The 26,287-nt window shown below is 38.2% G+C and overlaps 1 protein-coding gene across 3 annotated transcripts; it reads right to left on the minus strand.

Moving 5' to 3' along the window:
* Positions 1-50: 50 nt before the first annotated feature.
* sgtb (small glutamine rich tetratricopeptide repeat co-chaperone beta) lies at positions 51-17,066 on the minus strand. Of its 3 annotated transcripts, XM_088629295.1 has the most exons (12): positions 16,988-17,066; positions 11,789-11,910; positions 11,200-11,303; positions 9,674-9,749; positions 8,484-8,583; positions 8,220-8,324; positions 3,079-3,217; positions 2,530-2,592; positions 1,812-1,849; positions 1,605-1,688; positions 1,376-1,497; positions 51-839 (listed from the first exon to the last, which is right to left on the minus strand). In XM_088629295.1, exons 2-11 carry the CDS (start codon positions 11,886-11,888, stop codon positions 1,386-1,388), a joined length of 921 nt encoding a protein of 306 aa, XP_088485421.1. In that variant the 5' UTR covers positions 11,889-11,910; positions 16,988-17,066; the 3' UTR covers positions 51-839; positions 1,376-1,385. The 3 variants fall into 3 exon arrangements, with proteins under 3 accessions (XP_088485421.1, XP_088485419.1, XP_088485420.1); XM_088629293.1 differs by having other exon boundaries at positions 51-1,497; XM_088629294.1 differs by lacking the exon at positions 16,988-17,066 and adding an exon at positions 15,865-15,987 and having other exon boundaries at positions 51-1,497.
* Between the last annotated feature and the right edge of the window lie 9,221 nt (positions 17,067-26,287).

Here is a 26,287-nt window from a genome sequence, read left to right on the forward strand (position 1 = left end):
ATTTTTAATGTTCCTGGTAAATGAAGCACACATACAGCACAACAGAGACCTAATTTTAATTATTTATTTATCACAAAAGGCATGTTATTGTTTGGATCACCATATTGTTTCTATCCCCAGTTTTTTAAATGGTATTTAAAATGTTTATCTTAAAAAATTACATTTAATGTTTAAATCACAGTGTAGTGCACAACTCATGGACATAATGTGGTATTTTGCAACAAAACATAATTTGCTCATATAATGTGTATCTAAGTTTCACAGCAACAATCAATTAATGACATTTTGGTGTACCTCCCACTGTAATGGGACTCTTATAATTAAAGCCTTCCAAAGTAGTCTGAGCATACAGTAAGTATCACGTCCTGTTAAGGAACATGCAAAATAATGCTAAGAAGCATTACAATTCTGACATACATTTATTTTCCTATGATAGTATAGGAAGCTATTTACAGAAATTTTAAAACGTTTCCAAACATGTAAGGAAGTGGAAAATTTACAGTGACGGGCAAAATACGTGCTACCTACAGCTGCAGTCCTGAAAATAGCTGCGTACATTACATTGCTACAACATCGTACACATTTAAAACCATTTCAAATGTTATCAGACTAATGTGTGATGTACAGTCTGCTCTGTGGTTTTTTTTATAATGTGTTGACTAGTAAATTGTGCAATGTTTTTTGTTTTGTTTAAGGAGATCAGCATTCATTTTGAAGCTGTTAATTCACCGTAAAATGTGCTCGCCCTTTGCAGTCTGCTTCATTCTAGCGCTGCGGATATCCTCTACTGGGGTCTTGACATTGTAATCGTGAAACGTTTACTTTGTATCTCTTTATCACTGCAAGGGGAAAATGTGCAATTAAAGGTCAATTCACAAGTGCAATTAAAATAATTCAATAATTGGTGTGGCTGATAAACATGATTGCACATTCGCATTTGTTCATGTATTTAGATAATCTCCAGCAGTTTAAGCAATTATTTATTAATGACTACTGAACATTTATCACAAAGTCTTCTGTATTTTAAAGGCTACATTATAACAACATAAATAAGGTCAAAGCTGTCAGAAAACTGCACAAACGTACAAGGAAACTTGAAAATGTGTGCAAAAGTTAACCCAAATCAAGGTCTTAAACCATCCTGCAAAGAGTTAACAACACTAACATGTCCAAACATCCCAATGTTTCGAGAACCGGGGGCTTTTGATTAAACGCTCGTGAATTCCTCCGAATTGCTCGTTCAGGTGATAAAGCGGGAAGCAGTGGAGATTTAAATTAGGAGCTCTAGGTATAAATCTCGCGTATCCTTCGCGTTCTGGAAGTGCGCTTCAGGCTGCTTGAGTGAGCTGGCAGAGCCCGCGGGCCCTGGGCCTACCTGCCCCTGATCAGGAGCGCTCCTCCGCGCTGCCGCTGAAGGACCTGCTCCGCACGTGGTTTCTCAGCTGCTCGATCAGCTCCGGGTTCTGCTGCTGGATCTGCTGAGCGAACTGCTGTCCGCTGCGGGGGAGAATTTTTTTCTATTTAAGAGACCCGAGTGCGCTCAAAGTCTGAATCTCGGGGCTGAAATCAAAGCTAGAGAACTCATCAACGATCGCGGCACTCACGCTTCAATGAGGCTGGATATGTCCGATAGTCCCCCGACCCCAGCTGCTGGACCGCCGACTGCGTTCGACATCATTCCAGACATGCTGCTCACGAAGAGAGGAGGAGATGAGTCTCCTTGCAACAAGGTGCTCTTAAAGACTGTATAAGTACAAATCAACACTTAAGCACTGACCGAATGGAAGTCCTAGTAAACTAGCTTTACTTACAGCTGTTGCACTTGGGGGTTCTGCATTACACTTGCAGCCTGAAAACATCAAATCAAATTTGGACAAGAAAATGGGAAAAGATTGCCGTTAAAGACCTTAAACAAAGGAACTTGGAATGAAAGATGAGACCCTCATTACAGCATAGACCGATTTCTAACTACATTCTGCCAATTTTAGAAAGGCAGTATAAATACAACTAATTTTTCATGAAAATGCAGTTTTTTTAGTGTCCTAAAGCAACATTGTGGATAAACTTATACTCTTTGATGAACCATGAACAAACCCAAAGCTAGCATGATCATGATCAATGTTTACCATTTAATCCAGTTTAAAAACAAAATGGTTAACATTGATGTAAAAATAACAGCACAACAGTCATTTTCCAAGAGAACCATTCTGTGAAAGCTGCGGTCAGATTTAATTGAGTGGAATAGTTCTAGAAGGATGGAATAATCTGAAATAAAATGTGATTAAAGATGATTAGAACATTACAATTAGGCATTATAAATTACTATTATTGCATTCAAACTACACAAATACCATGCACAATTTCTTTGAAAAGAACTCTAAATGTGTGCTTCGCATTGCCGAATCTATGAGTGAAGAAACCTAGAGAAAGATTTACTGAGGGAGAAGTTAAATATTTTTAAGTGAGCTTAGTTAAGGACTATGCTTTGGAACTAAGAATTAAGCCAAGTCAAACGACTCTTGTTCTTACCATACTGATGAAAGCAGGGTTGTTTATGAGACTTGCCATATCAAATCCAAGCCCAGTGACAGTCTGTAAGACAGACAAATTCCTGCACTCAAGATTGAATTCTCCAAATAACACACCTGCAACTACTTAAGTTGAATAATATTTAATAGCAGCTTGCAGTAAATTATTTTTCAGACTAAATCTACTAATCTTGTTTGAAAGTACATTCTTAACATGATCAAGATAGATGTCAGGGAGATGTCACCTAAAGTCTTCATGCTATAAACAAAATATAATGGAATCAAGTGTAACCACAAACCACCTCTGTGCACTTTTATGAGACTGGAAATTGGGGGTATTAAAATTAGAGACTATAGCCTTTAAGCCCTATTTGCTTAACACAATGTTTTTTTTCTCAAAGGGATAATGGAAAATAATAAGTTAAATCTACAGGACTATAAATTTAAATCCAAGGAAACATACTGCTTTTTAATTTCTTTTTTTTTGTCCAGTAAAAATTAAGTGTTGTTGATTGTGTTTTGTTGTAAGTGTTGTCGTATTTATACTTACTGGACTTGAGGCTTCCTTCAGCTTCTGCTCTGCAATTTTCAGGTTCGATTTATAGGTGTCATTATCCGGATCCAGTACTAAAGCCTTCTTGAAGTATGTAATGGCATCTGTATATTTATTCATTGCAGTCAGGGCTAGACTGTGACAGGGATACATAGACATTTTCAAATGTGTGGACCTGCTCACAAAATAATAAAATATAATCTTCAGAAGAGATGAACAATTAAGTCTGAGATTAATCTTTGCTCTGGTGAAGTCTACAGATCTAAAGAACTGGAGATTGTTTTAGAAAGGATTTGGTTTATTCGTGGCTCTTTATACTCGGCAGTAATTATTCTGAGAGTGCTGCAACACTTGGTATTGTGTTTTTAATGCCTCTCACTATATAAAGCAGCTTTTAAGAGTCAAGAGTGCACTGTCTGACCCTGTTACTAAATATAACTGGAAAGGTGAAAAGTTTGACCCCCATTCATTCAGCATCCACATCTCCCAACTTTTTTTATTACCAACAACAAATGTAATCTCTTCACTCAAGACACAAATCCTTGTTTGTAGTTTCAGGTTCTAACAGAGGTTACTTAAACACAATCATATAATACGGTATGTTTTATCTCACAAGCTCTGGGGTGTGTGTTTACTTGTCTAGTCAAATGAAAATCACTAGAAGCAGAGATCATTAGGAGCTGAGGGGACAGAAATCTACATTTTGATGGTTTAGTAGTTTAAATAACAATCAAGTTGATTTTCCTTTTATTTATAGCATGTGGATACACTGCTATGCATACGTTTGAGACATTCAGGAGTTACACTATACACTATGTAGATTTTATCAGCATCACCAATTTACTCAAAGGCTTTACTCTCATAGGTTACATGTCACGTTGTAGTAGCTAATCCATCAGGTGTCCCACTTCACACAATTGTGAAGCTGAAATATTAGTTTAGGGAATAACAAAATAAAGATATATCAGTATTAACTGTTAGGTTAAAAGAAAATAACTAAAACAGTAGTAGACATTTGCCATAGAATTGTGTTCCTGCTCTAAACAGAGGAACCTCAGTGAAATAACTTTTATCGCTCAAATTTCAATCTGTGGTGCCCAAAGCCTAATTAACAAGTAATCAAACAAGTACTAGAAAATCCAAATCACTGACTAGACAAGCAATACTTGGAAGGTAATCAGGTTAACTTGGCTAGATGGGCTGAAAGGCCTCCTGTCATTTTGACAAGAACAGAAAGAAGACAGTAATTTAATTGACAACGGAACTGATAAAAAGCCTCACCTTCTTGTGTCCATCCTACAACAGCAGGAATGAGACTCTTGAAACCAGACTTAAAATGAAGTATTGGAGTAAGAAAACCTTCGTAAAAATGGGGAAATGAACTGCTAGTATGTTAATGTGTACTGTATGTTAAATGAATATGCTAAAATAGACACTGGAGCACAGAAATTGCACTATGGATCAGTGGTCAAAGCTCCATTGGACAAATAAGCTAAAGAGTCAGTTATTTGGATCTTACTGAATATAATATGTGAGAGGTTTCAAAAGACCTTTGCTTCAAGCCTACAACTATGCATGGAGGAGGTTCAATTCAAGTTTAGGGATGCATATGCTCAAGTGATCCTGGGAAAATACTGAAAATGGATGTTACATTCAGTACACTTTTTGGCCCTGACATCCTAATACTGCACTTGGATTCCATAGATAGTAATTTCACATCTCGGACTCCTCAGCCAAGCACATACAACAAAAATCCTAACCTGAGGTTCCTCCCGTACTAAGCGGGTCTGCTACTGCAGCAGCACACCACCAGTATTGTAAAACTAACCTGCCTCCTGATGGTCTAAACCCATTAGCTGAAATAAGTCAAACGAATGTGAAATGGGGGGAGAACACTGCTGACCTTTATCACATGGAATGGACTCATCAAAGCCCGGACCTCAAATATCTCTGCAGATGAGACTATTTGGACTCTTCGGAGAAACTTCAATAATAATAAAGGTTATCTGAAAGTGTCCTTACAAGAGTGGTGATAAAGGAACAGGACTGACGTGCATGCTGGTCTTTAATTGGAAGGTAAGTTGTGTATGCATAATAACTCTGACTAGTGCGGCTTTTCTAACCCCTCCCTCGGCTACCCCGCCCTTTGCCAGCTTTAACCGGGGCTCTCCTGTTGCACGGCTGGCCAAGATCTCTAAAATAAAAACCTCCACATGTTCCTTGGATCCTATTCCTACACCTCTGTTCAAAGCCCGCTTACCTGTCCTTATTCAGTTTGTCACCGACCTGTGAAATAAATCCCTCGAGACCGGGGCAGTTCCAGCTCTGCTCCACACCACTGCCGTTACTCCCCTCTTGAAGAAATCTAACCTTGGTCTCCACCTGCTCTGCAGCTACAGGCCTCATCTCCCGCCTCCCTTTTATCTCACAGGTTCTTGAAAAGGCAGCAGCTACTCAGCTACAGTTCCACACCAATTCCCCCAACTCTCTGAAAAAGCCCAGTCAGGTTTCTGACTCTTCCATTGCACAGAGTCTGTCCCTGTGAAAGTTTTTAACTTCAAATGGCTGCTGATTCTGCATTTCTATCCATTTCTATTCTTTTTCTACTTGATCTCTCAGCAGCCTTCGACACTGTGGACCACAACATTCTTCTGCAGAGACTGAAGGACTGTGTTGGACTGCAAGGCACAGCTCTGAAAGGGTTTCCTCCTATCTTTCCAACTGGCAGCAGTTTGTCTCTGTTGGGGAAACAAGTTCAGAGTTCTCACCAGTGACTTGCAGTGTCCCCTTGTGGACAGTATTGGGGCCCATCTTATTCCTCTGGATCATTGGGTCATTTAACTTTCCCAGCTATGCAGATGACACACAGCTGTATATTAACACCTAAACCTGGCATGTCCACTTCTTTGGAAAATGTAAACAGCTGTCTGGAGATCAGGATATGCCTGAGCCTCAATTTTCTCATGCTTAATAGTACGGAGGCCTTGTTGATAGGACACCTAATCAGATTGCCACTGTAACTACAGTCCCATCATTAAGGGAAATGTTACCTCTATCCTCAGTAGTCAGAAATTTGAGTGTGAAGTTTGATGCTTCTTTCAGTTTTTCAGATCATATAAAAAAAAACCACCTGTAAGTCTTCATATTTTGTGATAAGAGTGCTACGTGAAGCTATACCTACTTCTGGATGACAAGTACTTAGTTTTTGGTTTGTATATGACAATGAAGCAATATTTGTATTATTTGTGAAGAAAAGGCACATTAAAGTTATTATTTATTTCACAGTCCTCCAGTGAGTTATCTTACTATTTCAGCCCATGTGTTAATCTTACAAAAATCATTAAAAAGTCCCTTCAACCCTGAACACTGGTAGCTAAAACTCAAGATCACTGACCCAGCTTTAAATATCCATCCCCAATGCTGGGCAGATAATTGTGTCATTAAGTGAGTAAGTATTGCTTTTGTGATGCAAATTAAAGGCCAGTCAGTCTTCGTTTTGGATTTGTTATGCTCCTCACAAAGGAGCATAACAAATCCAAAATCCTCTGTGAGGCAACTTAAATTTTTAGACTTAGTAGAAAGAGGTGGCTCATGGGTGCAGATTGCTCCTTCTATTGATAGTAGCTAATAGATCTCATCCAGATGTTGCCTGAAAGAAGCCAGGGTATCACCTTCAACAATATGGCAGGGTAGCTGGTTCCAGGTTCCAATACAGACCCCTTTGTGTAAAAATGTTTCTCCTGTCGGAGTTTTAAATGCAATTCCTCACAGTTAACACTTGCATTCTCTGGTTATTAATTCATGGCTACTTCTGAAGAAGTCCACTGGATTGACACTGTAAAAGTATTTAAGATCTTTAAATACATCAGTCTGTTTCCCTTGTAGTCTCATCTAATCAAGATTAAAAAGATTCAGCCTGTCAGTGTATGACATTCCTTTAATTCCACAAGTTTCTGTGATCACTCCTCTCGGGACTGACTGGACTATGGAGAGACTATTATTGACCAACCTGTCAGTAGAGGCCTATAAAGGGGCTTCTTTCGCCTGCAAATTGGCATACTTGGGGTAACTAGTTAATTAGATTATTAGTAATATATTGAAACCATGTTTAGTATGATGAGTGATGTTGGAATATATAGAATGCCTTACAGTGTTAGGTGGTGGTTAAGTCAGTTAGCAGTCTGCTTCAGAGTTTCTTTTATTTAAAGACTGTCAAACTCTCTGCAATAAAGCCTCCCCAGTGAAAGAGTTACCATTATGTGTTTTCATTTTCACGTAGTCAGTTAGCAGGTTCCTTACTGAATTACATTAGTTCATTGGCATATAGCAGGAACAGCAGTGATCCTAATAGAGTTCCTTTTGGTACTCCACTATTTACCCCAGTTTGAGGATTTTCCCCTTAATCTGTATTCTGTTTCCTATCCATTGACCAACTCTCTATTCCAAAAGCATTTCCTTGAACACTGACTGCCTGTGATTTAAGAATTAATCTTTTAAAAGGAACTTTATCAACAGCCTTTGGAAAATTATATGATGTAAATATAAGTTCTGTTACTATGCTTTACTGCTGTTGCTTAATGTCAGAATTATACATTTTCTGTTGGTGTTCTATATTACAACAATAAAAAATACATTGTAACATTAAAATACAGCTAGTGTAGTTTTAATATTTTGTAAATTTAAAAGTTCAAATAAAAATCTCTGGAAATGTTTACAACCTTTTACAAAATGTATGAATTAGCAAAGGTGTATTGTATCATTATATAGGTGTTGTATGATAAACAAGGTGTTACTATTTATAATCTGTTTTTCCTCACAGCCCAGAGACTGACACCCAGTCCAGATATCAATATTCAGCAGTATTTGTTTCTCATTTTTTGTTTGTCATTCCATAAGAACAGGAATTTTTACAATTGAAAGAAGGCCTTGCAGCGCACAAAGCTCATTTGGTAGTTAAATGGCCTGAGGATCTCATCCAGGCATTTTTTTAAGGCAGGTTCTAAGCTTCAACAACCTCACTGAGTGGCCTGTTCCCTACTCCCATAACTCCTTGTGTAAAGATGTATATCCTGTACCCAGCAAGTAACTTTCCTAATGGGATCAGTGTGGAAACTGGCTCCAGACAGCAGAGGACTCACCCCATTCTTCCGTAGGCTTTGCTGTACGTCGGATCTATTCCTATTGCCCTCTCACAGTCATTTGTCGCTTCCACAAAGTTCCCTAGTTTACTATGAGCTGCAGCCCTGGGGAGATAACAGCAGCGTCACAAACCCATTAACTTTCTGTGACTCTGAAATGAAACAGAAACATTGCAGCCTGCTAAAGTAAACTCTCAATTACGCCACTGCATTTTCTGCTCCCGATGATAAGTAATGAGGGTGTTTCATCCTTCCTGTTTTTACCTGTTACAGTAATAGACTGCATTGTTCAGGTCCAGGTCAATGGCTTTTGTGTAGCACTCAATAGCTGAGCTGTAATTCTCTTCCTTCATATGATTGTTTCCTAAAAGTAGACAGAGGGGGCAAATCAGGCATTTTAACTGGATAAAAACACTTTATCACACTCATGTCGAAACGACCTTCAGAGAAGCAATTCAGGTATGGACTAACTACAATTCAGACAAACCTAGCAACAGTTAGAGTGGTGTATAGCTTAACACTTTGTAGTTACCAGTCTGCACCTATAAAGGCACAATTTACGTATAGGAGACCTACAGTACATGTTATAGTTATTTAACATTTAGCGTGACAATGGGTTATATTAAGTCCAATGTTAAATGCAAACCCAAGATCAAATAACTGGAAAAAACAACAAAGATTATTTAAAACTAAGGTCTAGCAGACACAAAGGAAAATGTTCCATCCTTTACGCTTGCTGTTTCTGCGTTTTTAGGAAGAAATCAACTTCCTGGAGTAAACCTGTCCTTTGCTTTTGTGCAAACTGGAAAACACTATGCAAGTTCACTATTCGTGTGACTTTACAGGTCATGTGATAGCTTCTGCAGAAGATTTTGAATACTGGCAAAAATTATGAAGTCACAAAGTTTTAAAACAACTCTAAGGATTTCAGTAAGACTACGCGAGGCTCATTCAAACAAACTATGTCCTAGATAGTATTTAATATAGGACAAGAATTTCTGAACATTATTGCCAATAGTTTTCATATTCTTTTATAATAATAACTACATATGACAGATTCAGGATGACAAACTTTGAAAACTAAGTTACATATAACAGAGCTAGAGGTATTTTTTTCTCTTTTATTGTGTACCCACAATTACTGTTAATATGGATATACTGTACGTCTTCAGTGCTCCTCTCATGACAGCTTAAGTAAAATAAACCAATTGAGGTCAATGATATTACAAAATACCATATCACCTGCATTCCCACAAAGAAAGATTATTAAAGGCTGTTTAGGTCACAGTTTAAAGAAACAACTGAATCTGAAATGAATCTACTTTCTAAAAGCTTTTGAATGGAGTTCCATCGATTGGCTATCGCTAACCACAAGCAAAACTCATTAGAACTTTTCTGCTACTGCCACTTCGGAATTGATAACAAGAATGTCTGACACCACTGCTGTACTGTACCTTCGTTCTTCAGCTGTTCAGCCCTATCTGCATCTTCTGGGGAGGCAGAGATCTCCGGAATGGACAAGTTGTCATTCTTTAAAAGGCAATAGAAGGCAAAAAATAAGAAGAAGAATGAAGACAATTCAGGTTTTCAATGTCTGTGAAGCTCTGCGAAACATCACGCAAAGCCTGATATCCGCTGAGGGATCAGCCAATAAACATGCTAAAAGAGCCAAATGGCCTTACACAGAGGTTGTAAAATGGCTTAGTTAACAAAACATGACAAAACGTCTAGCCTACACAAAAAAAGTGCCCCCTACTTTCTTCAAGGACTATGAATTTGCACATTGAAGAATTGAAAAGATGAACCATGCAAGTCTGAATTGAGTCTTTCTGAGGACATACTGATTTTTCTTGCTTAATGATTTAAGTTTTTACTAGCAATTGCTGACTTGACTGTTTGTATGTGGAAAATCCTTTGGTTAAGCATAACCTTTTTTTTTTTTACTTTACTACCCAATACCTAGAACTGGAAAAGTCATTTTAAAGTTATGTTTTCTGCATACACTAGGTAATGACGGAGAGAAGTACTTGTTTTGGCAATGCTAATAGAGTAAGCGTGGGCATCTCCAACCCTGGTCTTGGAGAGACCCAATCCAATCTGTCTTCCAGTTGACCTGTTTCTGAAGATAAAAATAATCTAATACAGGCAACACCTGCATGTTATTGATGAATTAAAGAAGTAATATTTCAGTTAACACAGATCCACTCTTTCAGTGCTCAAATGTATTCATATTAAATTTAATGGTGAACTGTTAAGCCTAGTAGACTGGGACTTTCCTGGAACAGGGATGGAGTCCATTGGAACAAATTTTCATGTGCTGAAATTTGACTGCTGTGAATTTGTACATTTTGATTTTGACTTTTAGGTTACACTTTGAGCTCAAGTGGTGCCATAGGTAGTGTTAAAACTAGTCAAGGTCTCTAGTCCAAATAATTACTATAAAATACTATGGCCTTGTATTTGGTGTGACAGCTTATTTCGATAAACTAAAATACGTTTACAGTGCCTTGATGAAATGTTCAAAGGTGCAAAATGAAAGAAGTGGTAGCGTAGGTGTACAAGGCATAAGTGAAATACATATTTTTTGTTTTACTTAAACATTATAGAAAATGAGACCATTTATTTGTAGAGTACATTTTCCACTGAGACAAAACTTTGAAATAAAACAGTTCTGCTATAGTTTCAAAAGAAGAATAAAAAACAGCTGGATTAAGTTATTTTATACAGAATGCTAGAGTGTACAGTTGTGTTCAGAAATTACAATTAGGATAATTTAGCTAGGGCATTAATTCATGAACTCATTCACTGAATTAAATATGTGGTCCAATTCATAGTCATAGCAGTTATATTGCAGCTTTTCTTTAACCTTAGCTGAAGCTCTACTATGCCTCTTATATAACTTTACATTGGATAATTTTGTATTCTGAGGTCAGTGTGTCTGACAAACAGGACTGTGAAGACAAGGGCCAGCTGTGCATACCTTGAAGATGGAGTTCAAAAAGATCTCTACAAGAGACTGTGGAACTGCTAGATGGCTGTCATCTGAGCTGATCTTAAATGTTGTCTCCAGACACTGTATTGCAACTTAAAGAAAATACAAACAAAATATGAACTCCAATGACATAATAAGACTATAAAGATGGTACTATCTAATAACTAAATCAAGTGCTGTTCATCAAAATTACAGTGAGAAAAATGTAATGGGAAAATAACAGGGAATTGCATCTTAAGACTATACCTATTTGAATCCATGGGCTTCTTTTAAGAAATCAACTTATTTAGCACACATGAATTAGTAATTAAAAACTAGTTGTGAACATTCTTTCCAGGACTGAATACAAGTTTTATTAATATACAAGCTTTTTGTTCCTGATTCTTTTTTATCTCTGGTCTTATTACAGCTAAAATATTTCTTCCAATATAAACCACTTTCACTTTTATTGCGGAAATACCTTCCAGTTTCGTAAATGCGCCCTTTCAGTCACTCTGTTCTTTTTAAATTTGATTTTAAATACACAGGACATCCAAAACGTAAAGTGAACGGGGTACACATAAAAAAAATGTATTACCTTCAAGGCTTTCTTGTTCATCGGAGTTCAAAGTATCCGAGTGTGTCTGATCACGGAGGAACTGCACAATCGAAAAAGCCAGGCGCTTCTCCACTGACATCCTGTTTGCTTGCTCACGTCACCTGTGTTTTAATTAGGACCAGATGAAATGCATAAATAAAACAATATTCCTAACCCTATTAGTAGCGGTTCTACTAATTAGTTAATACTATTTAGTTAAATTATTCAGTATTTAATCCTCATTATAAGGAAAAATGAAGGCAGCATGGTGGCGCAGTGGTTAATATTGCTGCCTTGCAGTGTTGACGTTTTTGGTTCAATTTTGGACCTGGACAGTATCTGTGAGGAGTCTGCATGTTCTCTCCATGTTCGCAGGACTTTCCGGCTGCATTCCAAGGACATACTGGTACAATAATTGTCTTTTGTGAAAACTGGCCTTGGTCTGTGTGTCTGTGTGTCTGTGTGTCTGTGTGTCTGTGTGTCTGTGTGTCTGTGTGTCTGTGTGTCTGTGTGTGCCCTGGCATCCTGTCCAGTCTTGAACCAGTCGCTTCAAAGGATAGACTCCAGCTTCCCCATAACCCTGAATTGAATAAAGCAGTTTGAAAATGGATGCATCAAGGAAAAAACAGGTAGGAATTAGCGTTAGCAAGTCCCTGCTGAATGGAACTCATGACTTATTCCATTTCATCACTAAGATTACTTGACAATGTTTTGTGCACCATTTGTCCTCTGCATTATCCACACGGACATAGAAAATATAGGTATGTGTGTGACACAGTTGGTGGGTTGTATTGACTATGAGTCTTTTGTCTGAAAACTGTTTAATAGGAGAAATAAATTCCAGATAAGGGATGAATACTCAAGACTCCATTAATTAGTGGAGTACTGTAGGTTTTGCATTATGACAACTGCTTTCTAATTTATATCAATCATCTAGATTCATGTATATGTAGTAAATTAGTCAAGTTAACAGATCACACCAAAACAAGTGGATTAGCAGAAACCTTTGTCAAAGTCCTTCTTTTGGAACTGTTACAGTTTTTAGTAATCTTCCTAGTTGGGTATAATCTCTGAAGCTTGCTATCTACACCAGAATCAGATCATAGATATCATTTAGAAAGAGCCCTCGACCTAACACAGGTCCCTAAAATACTTCACTGAACATGTCACCCCAATTTGAGCATTATCCCCTTTTCCTGTTCCCCTATTTCCTACTATCCAATTCCTATTCCAAGTAAGTTTATTACCTCAGTACCTAGCGCCTGTAGTTTGAAACGTTATCAAAAGTCTTCCAAAGACCCAAATATACAACTTAATATGCCAATCCCAGCAGGCAACGGGCACAAGGCAGGATGCACCCCAGACCAGATGCCAGTTCATCACAGATACACACATTTTCTGAGAAACCAATTAACCTATAAGTATGTGTTTGGACTGTGGGAGGACACCAAAGAACTCTGAGGAAACCTATGCAAATGCAGGGAGAACATGCAAACTCCACACAGGCAGCACCCCAGGAATTTCATTCAGGGCCCCAGAGCTACGAGGCAGCAATTCTAACCCCTGTGCTGCTGTGTCACCACAGAATTAAGACTAACTGGATAACAATTATTATAGGTTCAGTACCATTACTTTTCTTATGGATGGCTATCACATGTGTATTTCTCCTGCTTCAAAAGAGTTTAGTTAACACCAGTGAATGTGACCTCTTTTCCTTGGGTTCAATTGCTGGAATATCTTCTGTGCTTGAAGGTTTGGTCATCGCAGGTGCTTCTGTACCTGCAACACTTTGGTTTCTACTACAATATTTAATATGGAACTCCTGCTTTTTTCACCCTAAGCTTTGTTCTTTTCCTTACACCAGCATGAAATATGTATCCAATACCTTAACCGTTTCTCTGCTAAATGTTCACCATCTTTATTGTTCCTTTTGCAGTTGTAATATTAAAAATATCTCTTATTTTCCCTTCCACTGCTGTATTCCTTTCCATATCGATCCTAGAGTATGACTTCTCCAATGTGATTATGTAAATATATTCTTTGAAAGCTTCTGTACTTTTTGGAGCTGGTCCGACAGATCATCGAAATAAGCCTGCTTCTCACAATCTATTTGTGTAATCATATATTCACCATTTATAGGGAGATAAGCGGATGCTAGTCAGGATATTGGTTATTTTACTGTGCTATCATACAAATCAACAATCCCACTACACGCAGAGCACAAAATGTGGGTTATGTTATTCTACTATCTTGCTATAGCTAAAGGACACGCTGACCCGGTTGCATCTTTAACAATCCAGCGTTTCATCAATTTTCCCAAACACAGCTTAAGGCAACTTTTGAGAGCCCGGTGTGTTAAACATATAAGGAGGAGAGCAACGTCTAGGATCTAAGCAGTAAAAAGTTGTTTTTTCTGTCCTATATTTTTACCATTCTACACCAGCGGTACCCAGTCCCAGAGAGCCACACACCTGCTGGTCTCCATTCCAGCCAAACGCAATTACCCAGTTGGAGATTTGAATATTGACAAGGCTTTTTCTACTCAAACGTTTGGTATTTTATTTAACTTCTGGAATGTAATAGTTAAAAAGCAGCCTCAAACTTGTTTAAAAGCTGAAAACAGTCAAACAGTTCAAATTAATCCTATTTGACCAATTAAGGGTTAACTTGGAAAACCAAAACCAAAAGCAGGTGTGTGTGCCTCCAGAACCAGGTTTGAGAATCCCTGCTCATAGGTACAGTACATCTCATTCAGGAGGGATGAAATCTGGTAGGTTTTCAAAGTCTCTTTCAATCAACAGCTTGTAAAAATATGTTACATTGCTCTGGTTAAGGTAATGCTTAGTTTAATTAGTTCATTAGAAAGAAACCTCTTTGGTCATTCTGGACCGGAATTGTGCCCTAACTATAGAAAGAAACACATAGTAGCTAACAAATTACATTTCTTGACTGTGAGATTTAAAAAAAAAAAAATTACACCGAAACCTTGAACAGTGTCCCTAATTATTCCAGGCACTTGTGTGATGTTCTGCACCAGAAAATCCAAATTCATTTTAAAAAGAACCAATCTGTCTTGATTTCAGTACCATAGCACAAACGATTTAAAAAGCGTGCTTAGTTCTTTCAGCTTACAGCAGAAAACAATGGCTCAATGGGAGAAAACTGCTGACCCAGCGGAGGCACTTATAGTCTACCACCAGATCCTCAGCTGATCACAGACACTCCTTCAGCACACACTCCAAGTAAATGAAGCACTATGTGGTATAATAATATCATCAACAGGCTGAAATCCTGATTGTTTCCCCAACTCCTGCCGGGCCACATATTTTAAGATTAATCTCTGTAATGATTCGAGAAATCCAAAGAAACACCAAGTTAAGAGTACACAAAAGAAATGCTTGACATTACAAATCCTGTGCAAGTAATTTGTTTCAACTAGTAAATGCATTCTCAGTTCATGCCTCCCTTAAATGTTTTCTAAGACTCTTATAATGCACTCTGAGTAGGTTAATGTTTGTGTGCATTTTAGAGGACAATTTAAAAGCTACAGTACAAATGAGTATGCTACATCACCAAGAACCCCCCCCCCCCCCAAATATTGCGATACACAAAACTTTAATTTAAACAGAGGCAAACAGTTGGGTTAGAGCCTTTCCCCTCCATTTTGTTCATGCAATCCTTCATTCCAGATAATCTTTTTCAGCTCTATATTAGTTTTACTATCTCTCTGGAATAACAGGATTGGAAAAGCACTTTCAAAGAGCCCTCCTGGGACACTCTACGCACAAAAAAGAAAGTGAAATTAAAATTCTTTTGCTCCCACTTAACAGATTAAAGGCAGGGAGAATAACTTTGGACTCTACTTCCACCTCCATCATTTCCAATCAATGCCATTTTGTGTTGCAGGGCCATCGTCTGAGTGACAGTGGGCTTTCTGGCAATAGGGCTGGATTTGAAAAAGATTAATTGGAACTGCGTGAAATAATTGCACCGAAAGCCAGCATGAAGCAGTCCCTCAGAGACCAGAGCAGAGCCGGATGCAAGATGCAAGATTAGGTGCGGCCAGTGTTGCTTACAGTATTTGCCTTCTTCTGTTCATCGCAGGATTTAGGGGCAGTACAAAATGGAAGACTGTAAACTTTATATGCGGCTGACAATATATATATATAAGCAAGCTTCTGCTATACAGTTTACAACCTAAGAAAGAAAATTTCTAAATTAATTCCAAATCTATGCCAACACACATTAAATAAGCTGCCTTTCGGACTTTCAAGAAGGCAAAACACTGTGTATTGAAACAGTGTCCCAGAATGGCAAGATTTGACTCTAGACTTTTCCTGGATAGGTATTAAGCAATTCTTAATGGGTAAAACAGACTTAATACTCAGGAAAAGTGTTTTTAATATGAGTTCAAAGACGTTTCTCGTAATGGTCATGAAAATAAAAAGACACAAATCTGAGCACAGTTTGGAACAGCATGAAAACTGTTACCATTAGTTTATGAAAGAAACTCGTTCTGAAATCACCTGTGACATTTTATACTGTGACTATTAGCAGCGCTAACAATGACAACCTAATATGCTAGTTGCAGTAGAACAATACATATAGCATTATCCGATTAGCATAAATCTTTTTGTTCACCAGATGACATTTTCCACCCTCACTTGACTTAGATAGATAATGCTTTATTAATCCCGTAGGGAAATTGACCCCGTTGGGAAAAAACGACTTAAGCCGTCATGGGGGAGTTATGACTTTTGGTGTATTGGTGACATAATACACTTGAGAAAAAAATGAGATCATGGTTCATTAAAACTACATAAAAGAATTATCCTAAAGCGTGCATATTACGAAGGAACAAAACAGCCATTATCAGATATTCAGCGAATTTACCTTTTAATTTTTATTGCTAGACCGGTAGCTGTCTGACATTATACCCTATAATTTAGAATGCTTTAGACAACGGTATTTACGTAACCCCACATGAAAAGCCGTGATAATGCATCTGACTGCCGCTGCCTTACTTTAGCATGCATATCATGGCTGATGTGCTCAATAGCGCTTATAATGTACAGAAACAATCTCGGGTATAGTGCTCACGCCCAAAACTACATCTTCTCAGCTGCTGTGCTACATAACGGTCCACAGTACACTGTATATTATTTAGCCTTAGGTTTCTGCTGTCACCCGCCCACCTACCTGTGTATTTCTCCAGCAGCCTCCACAACACTAGCACACTAACTTCAGTCAGACCAATCTACTGCGGAGCTTGCGCATTCGCAACGGAAGTCAGCCCGTTCAATTCACGATGTCGACCTGTCAATCACGGCATTCTGGGCCAATTAGTAAGACTTTTCTTTAGATTTTCAGATGTGGGAGAATATGTCTTGTCTAACAGACGTTTGTTTTAGGTGTTGTAATTTTAACACGGTACCACCTAAAGCCTTTCGACGGATATAAGCTTCTACACAATGCACCTTAAACCCCCAAAAGAAAAGGTTGTCGACTAGTGCTTTGCAATGCACATTCGATAACATGGCATACTATGAAATTATGGAGCTGTGGTCCATTTCTAAAATGCACAGGACTATCTCATGAACGCTGAAATGCAAACTTTGAATTGTTCCCATGATCGTCTAGAGTTGAGGGATATTCAAATTTCTTCCCACAAATTTCGTGCGTAACTGATCACAATCTTCTTTGTCTGTAGAAATTGATGATTTGATAATCATATATAAATCCTCCTGGGCCGAGACCCCATGTTTAAAGAAACAGTTGTATTTCAGAATGCCTGACAGTATTTGGAAAATTCTTAATTTGTTGCAAGTCCCTCCAACCTTTGACACAAACTACATTAATACAATGTTACATTTTACATGTTATAGTAATATTAGTTTCACTGTGTATTCGTTAGCTTACTTCAAAGTATGTATTAATTATTTGGAAAATTCCATGTAAGTGTTTATGCATTTTTAACAATATTTACCATAACAATATGGTACATGGCCTACTAAAGACAAAAGTTTATTTAATTTACATTGTAAACATGTCGTTCCCTTTCTGAAACTATTTACTTAACATTTCTTTGTTTGACAATTCTGTGTGCATTGACCAGTGCTGATTTGTTGGTAAAATGAAACAAATTGCAGTCAACCCTCTAAGTCATTAATTGGGCTCGCAGCCTTAGTTTAATGTTTAATGGGGTTTTGTGGAGTAGCAAAAACTTGCAAATAAAATATACATTTTTCTGATATGATGAAAAAAAGAGTATGGTATATTAAAGCGATTTAAAATGTGTGAGTAGATTGGGTGGACATACGGAAGGTTTTGACATAGAAAGTACAATATTTGAACAAGAAACAGATACTGGAAGGGCTTAGTACAGTAGCAGCAGTGGCACCGTTTCCTTCTACAGTTCTTCCCAATCAAGCTGTGCAGTGGGGTTTCTGGCTCGCAATAGCATGATGCACCTGGGGGGTACAGCATTTCTGTGGTAATGAAGTGGGGACCCTTCTAAAAGTAAGGTGCTTTTGACATATTTTGGAATCCATATACAGTATCCAAGAAAATGCCAAAAAAATGTGTAACGAGTGATGCATTACATTCTGAGACTCTCAATTAACTTAGCTTCAGCTCTTATACCTGCAAGAACAGTCTGATGTACAGTATAGTGCCGATTCTCCCTGCAACCCTGTGCCCCTGCTAATGTTGAATTCTTCATCGCCGCTCTCCTTCAGCTGTGTTTCTGTGATTCCAGTTACCTGGATAATCACATGCGAATACAGCATCTTCTGTCTCTTGCATTTTTGCTGACTGCCCTATCTTTCTTACACCCCGAGAAGGCTCCACAGCCGAAATGTTGGGTTTTTCATTTGCATTCTTTTATGGGGGGGGGGGGGGGGGACTTTACATCGTGATTTACAGATTTAATCTGGAATACCAATACCAATTGAAAGCCAATTTGTTCCCATCTTATTTAGATTTAGACAAGCTGCTCAGTGCTCTGCATTGCTGCCTTATAGTGCTGGGGGCCTGGGTACAATCCCAGACATGGGGTGCTATCTATGTGCAGTTTGTATGTTTTCCCCTTGCTCACATGAGGTTTCTCTGGGTGCTTTGGTTTTTGTCCACAGTCCAAAGACAAACTGGTAGGTTATTTGGCTTCTGGAAGAAAAACAATTGGTCCTGGTGTGAGCGTGTGCTTGTTTGTATCTTTGTTTCTGCCCTGCAACGGACTGACATCCCACCCAAGGTTTATCCTGCCATACCCCCATTGCCTGACATGAAAAGCTTTGGCAGCCCGTAACCCTGTATAGGATAAAGTTGTTAGAAAATGGATGGATGGATGTCTGGACAGATCACTTTTATCATACAAGCTGAAACCTTCCTCAAAACACCATGTTCTCAGCCTCATGTTATGTTTATGCATTAGTGTATGTGTGGTGCAGGCAGGATCCTTGAGAAGCCTAACAGTTTGGACCTACTTTCGGTGTGTTTCCCACTTGTTTCCTCCTTGTCAATGAATTTGTTTTATCATCACTCCCTCTCATGCGAATCAGAAAATGATGGCCTATTGAGAGTTTTTAGAACTCTTCCAGAAATAAGGGAGCACATTTGTAATTAGCAAGCTGACAAGAAACTGCATAAAGGTCTGTACAGTGATAATGTTGAAATGAAGTATTTTAAACAGAGTATTGAAGAACAATGTTGAATCAAGATAATAGATGATTTACATCACAATTACATCAATTAGCACTGGCAACCAAAGGTCGAGCTGAAACAAAGACCGGCACCTAACACAGTGGCACCCAAGGACCACTTTTGAGAACCACTGTTAGATCCACTGCTAGATAGTAGTACCAGGTAATACACGGTGGACTGATAATGGATTTATAATGATCCTGTATTGAAAGTTCTAACTAGGACTTTACCAAACTGTATTATGATAGTGGCCGCAAGAGGGCGCTAAGTATCAGCTAATGAGATACTGGAGGGTTTCCGATGTATTACCTCAACGAATGTTATTGTTATTTCTTAATTATTAAATTATAAAAAATATTAACAATATAATAACCGTTGAAGGAAAACAGTATGCAGCAAGAAACAAATCTAAAGACAACCAAAACATTCTGTTTTAGTCTATAATGCTCTTCTACATTTTCGACTCTTGGTGTACAGTATATCTTTCCACTAGAATGAGAATGTAATGAGAACATTACAGTAATCAATCAATTTTGAACAGTCTGTCTTCTCTTACTTGACTCATTGAATGACACGAGAACTTGTAAATGAATGTAAAACAGAACAAATTGAAATACATCTAGTTTGGTGGTTTATTTATTATAATGTGCTTTTTTTCATGAAGAATGGAGTCATGGTGTGCAGTTCAGGTCCCAGGCTGTGATTATATTAATTTGTAGGGAATGCTTCAGAGTCACTAGTGCTTTACATTGGAGAAACATATTCAGGATTACCCTAAATATAGCCCCCTACGCAGAGAAGTGCATGCAGACAGCACTGAATCAGACAAAAAACTGTCGGACCTTAAATGGAGATCTGAAAATGGGAAAATAAATACATTCTTCATATTCACAAATATGAAGTAGTACCAGGTAAGCCAAAATGAAAATCCTGTTCCAGAAGACTGTAGCACTAGAATAAGAAATATCTGTTAAACAGAAAGATCAGTTTGTGAAATTCAAGACTACAGGACATTTCAAGAGTGGGTGTGTGTTGTCATTTTGTACTTTAAGGCTTAAAGTAAATTGAATTTGATCTAACTTATTGTACCGTACATCCTGTCTGTGTATGTTTACATTGGAGAAACATATTCAGGATTACCCTAAATATAGCCCCCTATGCAGAGAAGTGCATGCAGACAGCACTGAATCAGACAAAAAACTGTTGGACCTTAAATGGAGATCTGAAAATGGGAAAATAAATACATTCTTCATATTCACAAATATGAAGTAGTACCAGGTAAGCCAAAATGAATATCCTGTTCCAGAAGACTGTAGCACTAGAATAAGAAATATCTGAGCCACAATATCTAAAGGGTGGCTCTCTGGCACAGGATCTGTGCCTGTGGCTGGAAGGTTGCTGGTTCAAATCCTGCAGCTGGCAGAGGAATCCTACTCTGTTGGGCCCCTGAGCAAGGCCCTTAACCCCAACTGCTCCAGGGGTGCTGTACAATGGCAGACCCTGTGCTCTGACCCCAGGCTCTCTCCCTGTCTGTGTGTCTCATGGAGAGTAAGCTGGGGTATGTGAAAAGATAATTCCTAATGCAGGAAATTGTAAAGAGTTAATAAAGTAATGTTATTATATTATGCTGCTTAGTTTTACACTAACTTGACAAACTGGAATAAAATACTAAAAGAACTCCTAAACTCTTTTGGTTTTCTAATGATCCTTACTAAGTACTTGTAGGGAGCTGTGAAGCACAGTCTTCTCCAATACAACACATAAAGAGCACTTCTCTGAAGTGAATGTAGTCTGAATTACCAACAAATTTGCACTGACAGTGGCTGCAGCAGAAACAGTTTACATAATGGAATTGTAGTTTTATTGTGCTATAGCCCATAACTAACACAACCCGTTATTTCCCAAAGGACTGATTTTGACAAATGTATCAGTCCTGCCCATCACTAATGAAAATGGCGTACAATTGGCTGTGGTTTCCACTATTTTCATGTTTTTATGTCTGTACCGAGAAAGCTGTACGAAAACAGAAGGGCTCAAGCCTTATGGTATGAAAAGCTGCATTAAATGTTGATGCAAAAACTGATGTCAATGTATCCAGCTTCTTTGGACAACACCCTTACATTCATGAAACACTTTTGAGTGAATAGAAGGCAGACATTTCATTTAATTGAAGGTGTTTTCCTCAGCCTGACCCTTTGTTCTGTGTTTGTTTTTTGTGTGTACAAGCAGGCCATTGTCAGATCTTAGGTGAGCCTTTGTCTTTCAACTTGAAAACGTTCAACTTCAGCCTCAATTACCCATGAACAAAAGAGAAATACAGTTTACACAAACAGGGATTCCAGGGATTCTTTGTATGAAGGTGTGTATCTGGTGCCTATTTTCTGGTGCAGAGTCCTAAGCTAATGGCCCCATTCAAACATGCATCTACATTTTTTTTAAATCTGTATCCTCACCTGGCTTCATACAGTTCACTCTACCACAAGTGTGTGTAACGAATATGCCCCTGCGTATAACAGGGGTCTCAGCCGCCCGGGTTAAGGGAATTCTCCTTTAGCTCAGCTGGCAATTTCCCAGTTGTGTGACACTGGAGACCTGGGTTCGCGCCCAGACAGTGAGGGACGAACTGGCAGGGATAGGTGCGGCAAGGGTGGATACCCCAAGAACTGTTACAATTACGTGTTAAACTCAGTGGAGGGATACAGGGGCTCCGTTCAGAATCAGCCCCCATCTATGTAAAAGTGCAAATAATTTGCTAGACTGAAAAAATGGACGTCCTGACAGAAGTTCAGGAAGAATGGCAACTGTTTTCCCCCAACTGTCCTAAATCACAATCATTCCCAGCGCCATTTCTCAAAGCAATATTCAATACACCATATTTTCTCTTCATACATATTTTACCTAATGCATCCCTCCTTCACCCCATCTCTACCTTTGGTCACCCCTCACTCTGCATGGGGGTCCTGTCTCTCAGCCAAAAGTATTCAACCGAATTTCACTGCCAGATCCTTAAAAAACCTTCTTGAACGCATCGACTTCTGGGGCGTCATTATTCCTCATAAAATTATAGAAGGGACTTTTTCTTACACATGTTCAAAGCTCTTAAAAAACGACAGTATGAAACAGTGCCAGGTAAACCACAAATTAGATGTCGTTAACCAAGATATTCCCATGACCCTGCACTTAATAAAGTGGTTAACAAATTGAATGAATGAGATATCAAGTTGGAAAAAACATCTGCTTTCCAGAGTGTCCCCTCTGGCACTTAAGTGGGGTGGTGCAGTGGCTCTGTGGCTAAGGATCTGCGCCTGTGGCTGGAAGGTTGCTGGTTCGTATCCTGTGGATGGCAGAGGAATCCTACTCCACTGGGCCCCTGAGCAAGGCCCTTAACCTGTACTCCTCCAGGGGTGCTGTATAAATGGCTGAGCCTGTGCTCTGACACCAAGCTTCTCTCCCTGTCTGTGTGTTTCATGGAGAGCAAGTTGGGGTATGTGAAAAGACAAATTCCTAATACAAGAAATTGTATATGGTCAATAAAGTGATCTCTTAAATGTTACAAAGGAATGTTTTGCGTTTTATGGGGCTGGGTGTTTCTGAAAAAGTGCCCACCTCTATTTCTTGTTTTGTCTCATTGGGATTAAAGGTACTTAAGTCAATGTGCTACTGAAAGCTACTTCCAGTAAACTGTGTCAAAGTTTTTTGGTTTTTGTCAGATGGTAATAATTGATTTTGGGCCAGTGTTTGCTTCGCTTGACTCTGTATGAAAAGTATCTGTCTTGTGCAGTCACATAGCCGACATTTTGAATGGGTTCCTTCTTCATCACTGTATACAGGTTTGAAAATAAATCCTGTGACAGAACTGTTAGATGAGAGAGGATGCTCACTCAGAAAAAATGCTGATGTACAAGCTGCTCTTTACTAATAACATAATAATAAAGCCAAGGTATGGAACGGATAGAAAAGGTAATTCTGAAAGTTCAGAATAAAATTTAAGAAATGTTAATGCATGCTTTTAATGCATCATTATTGTGCACAGGGGCTTAAAATGTCCTGCTCTAGTTTGAGGTTAATTGGAGATAGATTTTTCTTTCCACTAACATTCCCATGTTTCTTAGAAAAAGCACTTCTTGTAATGAAAGCAGAAAGATATGCCAGTGCTCCATTGGGTTGCTGCCATTTTTTGAATTAATTAATAGCCGCACTACTGATTTTCTCTTGTCAAGAGGCATTTTGAAATAATGAAGTGGGCTACTGGCTGGAAAATAAAGAGTGGTTCAGAGGAGTAAATTAGAGTGAGCGTAAGTATTGTAAGTCAGGTGGTGGAAGGATTTTAAGTTTAAGATGTCACAGGCCTACAGTATATTCTTTGATGTGCACAGTAATTGCTATTTTTTGTAGTTTACCAAGGGCAGCCTTATGAGAAATAATGGTGCTGTCGAGAGATTTGAGCATCAAGATCTTTAAAGAGTATTTTGTGTTTACAGAAACATAATTCCTTATTTTAATAGAAAATATGTACCATGTACAGCACATAGCCCTAAAATACTAGAAAACAAACAGCAGCGCTCTTGATTTTGATTTGTTTATACATTTTTGTGTTTTAACTGTTCATTGGTTCTTATTAATGTGTTCAAATGTAAGCATACACTTTAAAAGCATTATTTTTGTTAAAACCAGGTCAGGCTGTTCATTCATTTGAATTGCCATGGTTCATGGAATAAGAAAACTTTTAATTAGAAAAGTTGTATTCTTGTGTACTTTCAGGTAAAATACTTATTTCACTCCAGGCTTGAAGCTAAACAACTCATGGGCAGACTTATAAAGTATGAAAAAGTAAGAAAAGACTTACACCTGTCTGAAGACATACAGCAGGTACTGTCAAGACATGCTTTTGATGTACTGGTGGCACAGATTCTTAGGATTCTAATGATAATGACTGGAAAAAGACACAAACAGATGAGTTACCATGAAAGGTACTGTAGTCTGTAAGTGTGAAATAAATGACTGAGATCTAATCCCACATACATGGGAGTTAGGTAAAAAAAATGCAAGATATGTCAGTGAGAAACAGAGCTGAGACTAATTTATTCTGGATCACAAAGTGTTTTCTTTCTAGTTTTTTTTGGGAGATATAATCAACGTCTAAACTAATAAGCGAACTTTCAGTTGACTTCAAGAAGAATCTGAATGAAGAAAGCACTTATTTGGTATTCACAAAAGAAGAACGGAGTTCTCTCCTGTTTACTTATAATTTCTTTAACTGTAAATACTGTATTACAACTGAAAGGTAACTTGTTTCACACTGATACTATTACACTTAGAAAGTGTGCATATGTACTGTATGTGGTGTTAGATGGTCTGTTTTCTTGACACCATTTGCAAATTCTTCAGAAACTGCATATATATGTTTACATTGAGGTGTTTACATATATATTTACACATTCCATTCCACATACCAGAATCTGGTATTCTATAGTCAGCCTCCATTGATTCGGATGGAGATTTAAGTGACCAAGTGTTTTGAATATCTGGTGCATCATTCACAATGTGAAACTAAACAGAGTATTTTAATTTTTTAATTTCCCTCAAAACTTCACACTGAGAAATGTAGTTTTGACATAATTGAAAACCACACAGAGTTTCAGAAGAATATAGTTTTGAATATGCAGTATATCTTGTATATCTGCAACATTGCTCCTACTGAATAATAATAATCAGCATGAATGAAAGCCTTCTGAATTCATTCATTTGCTGTCCTTCTCAGTTGAGGCAGATTGTCTCCTGTGAACCTGAAGGTAACTAAACATACCTCTGTTTCAACAACAAACCTCTTTTATAACTGCTACTTCCATTCCAAATCATGATTAGGAGTTTCCCGATATTTGCATCCTGCTTTTGTCATCATTAACCAAAGGACTCAGAAGATGTGCTGGGGATGGAAGACTCCTGTGTGAGATGTCTCGTATTGCTGACAAACTGTCGCACACCATCTTCCACACATATCTTGACACCATGCAACCTCAATCCAATGACAGTGAGGCCAAGACGACTGGAGGCGTCATTCTGCTACGGCCTTTGTCCACCAGAACAGCTGTCAGGATATTTCAGATCTCCCACCTGTTCTGGTATTGAGGACCTGCTTGTCAGAGGCCTGTACGCTGGGAGTAAAAGATCCCGATGGGTTGTCAGGGTTTTGATGTAGCCTTCAGAGAGGAATGAAGGAGTCCTTCTGTACTTCAGCTTGTCAATTCTGACCTTACATAACTTGTTGGCCAGGCTCCATGGACCTATAGGCATGTATCTATTTTAAATTGGGCGTCATAACTTTGTCCATGAGCTTTGTGCATCCACAGGAGTACAAACGGCTTAATAAATATATCATTAGAATATGTATAGACCATTAGACATTAGCATTTGTTTGCAATTACTGATTGTGTTTTATTGTGTAAAATGACCATTAATAAGTCATACCATCTTTAGACAGGAGTCTTGTAAAGAGAATTCAGAAAACAGCATGTTGCCTAAAATAGAACAAATGTGCATAGGGCACATTTTTGAGTGGAACGGATCTCATTTCTTAAAAGTCTGAAATATGTAATATCTGCAATATGTAGTACTGAGTCAAATGGTTTCAAATGGTGTCTTGTCAGCCTTTGAAGTTAGAGCATACTCAAAATGTACAGTTTCCTGTGTTTGAGGTTTACTGTGTTAAAAGGTAGGTAAGAGACTGAGTACCAGTTTAAAACTTTAGCTTAGAAATTCTACAACCACAGATATATTACCTCTTTCTCAGTCCTTTGC

Source organism: Lepisosteus platostomus, chromosome 4 (assembly GCF_059453375.1).
Source record: "Lepisosteus platostomus isolate fLepPlt1 chromosome 4, fLepPlt1.hap1, whole genome shotgun sequence".
NCBI lineage: Eukaryota > Metazoa > Chordata > Actinopteri > Semionotiformes > Lepisosteidae > Lepisosteus > Lepisosteus platostomus.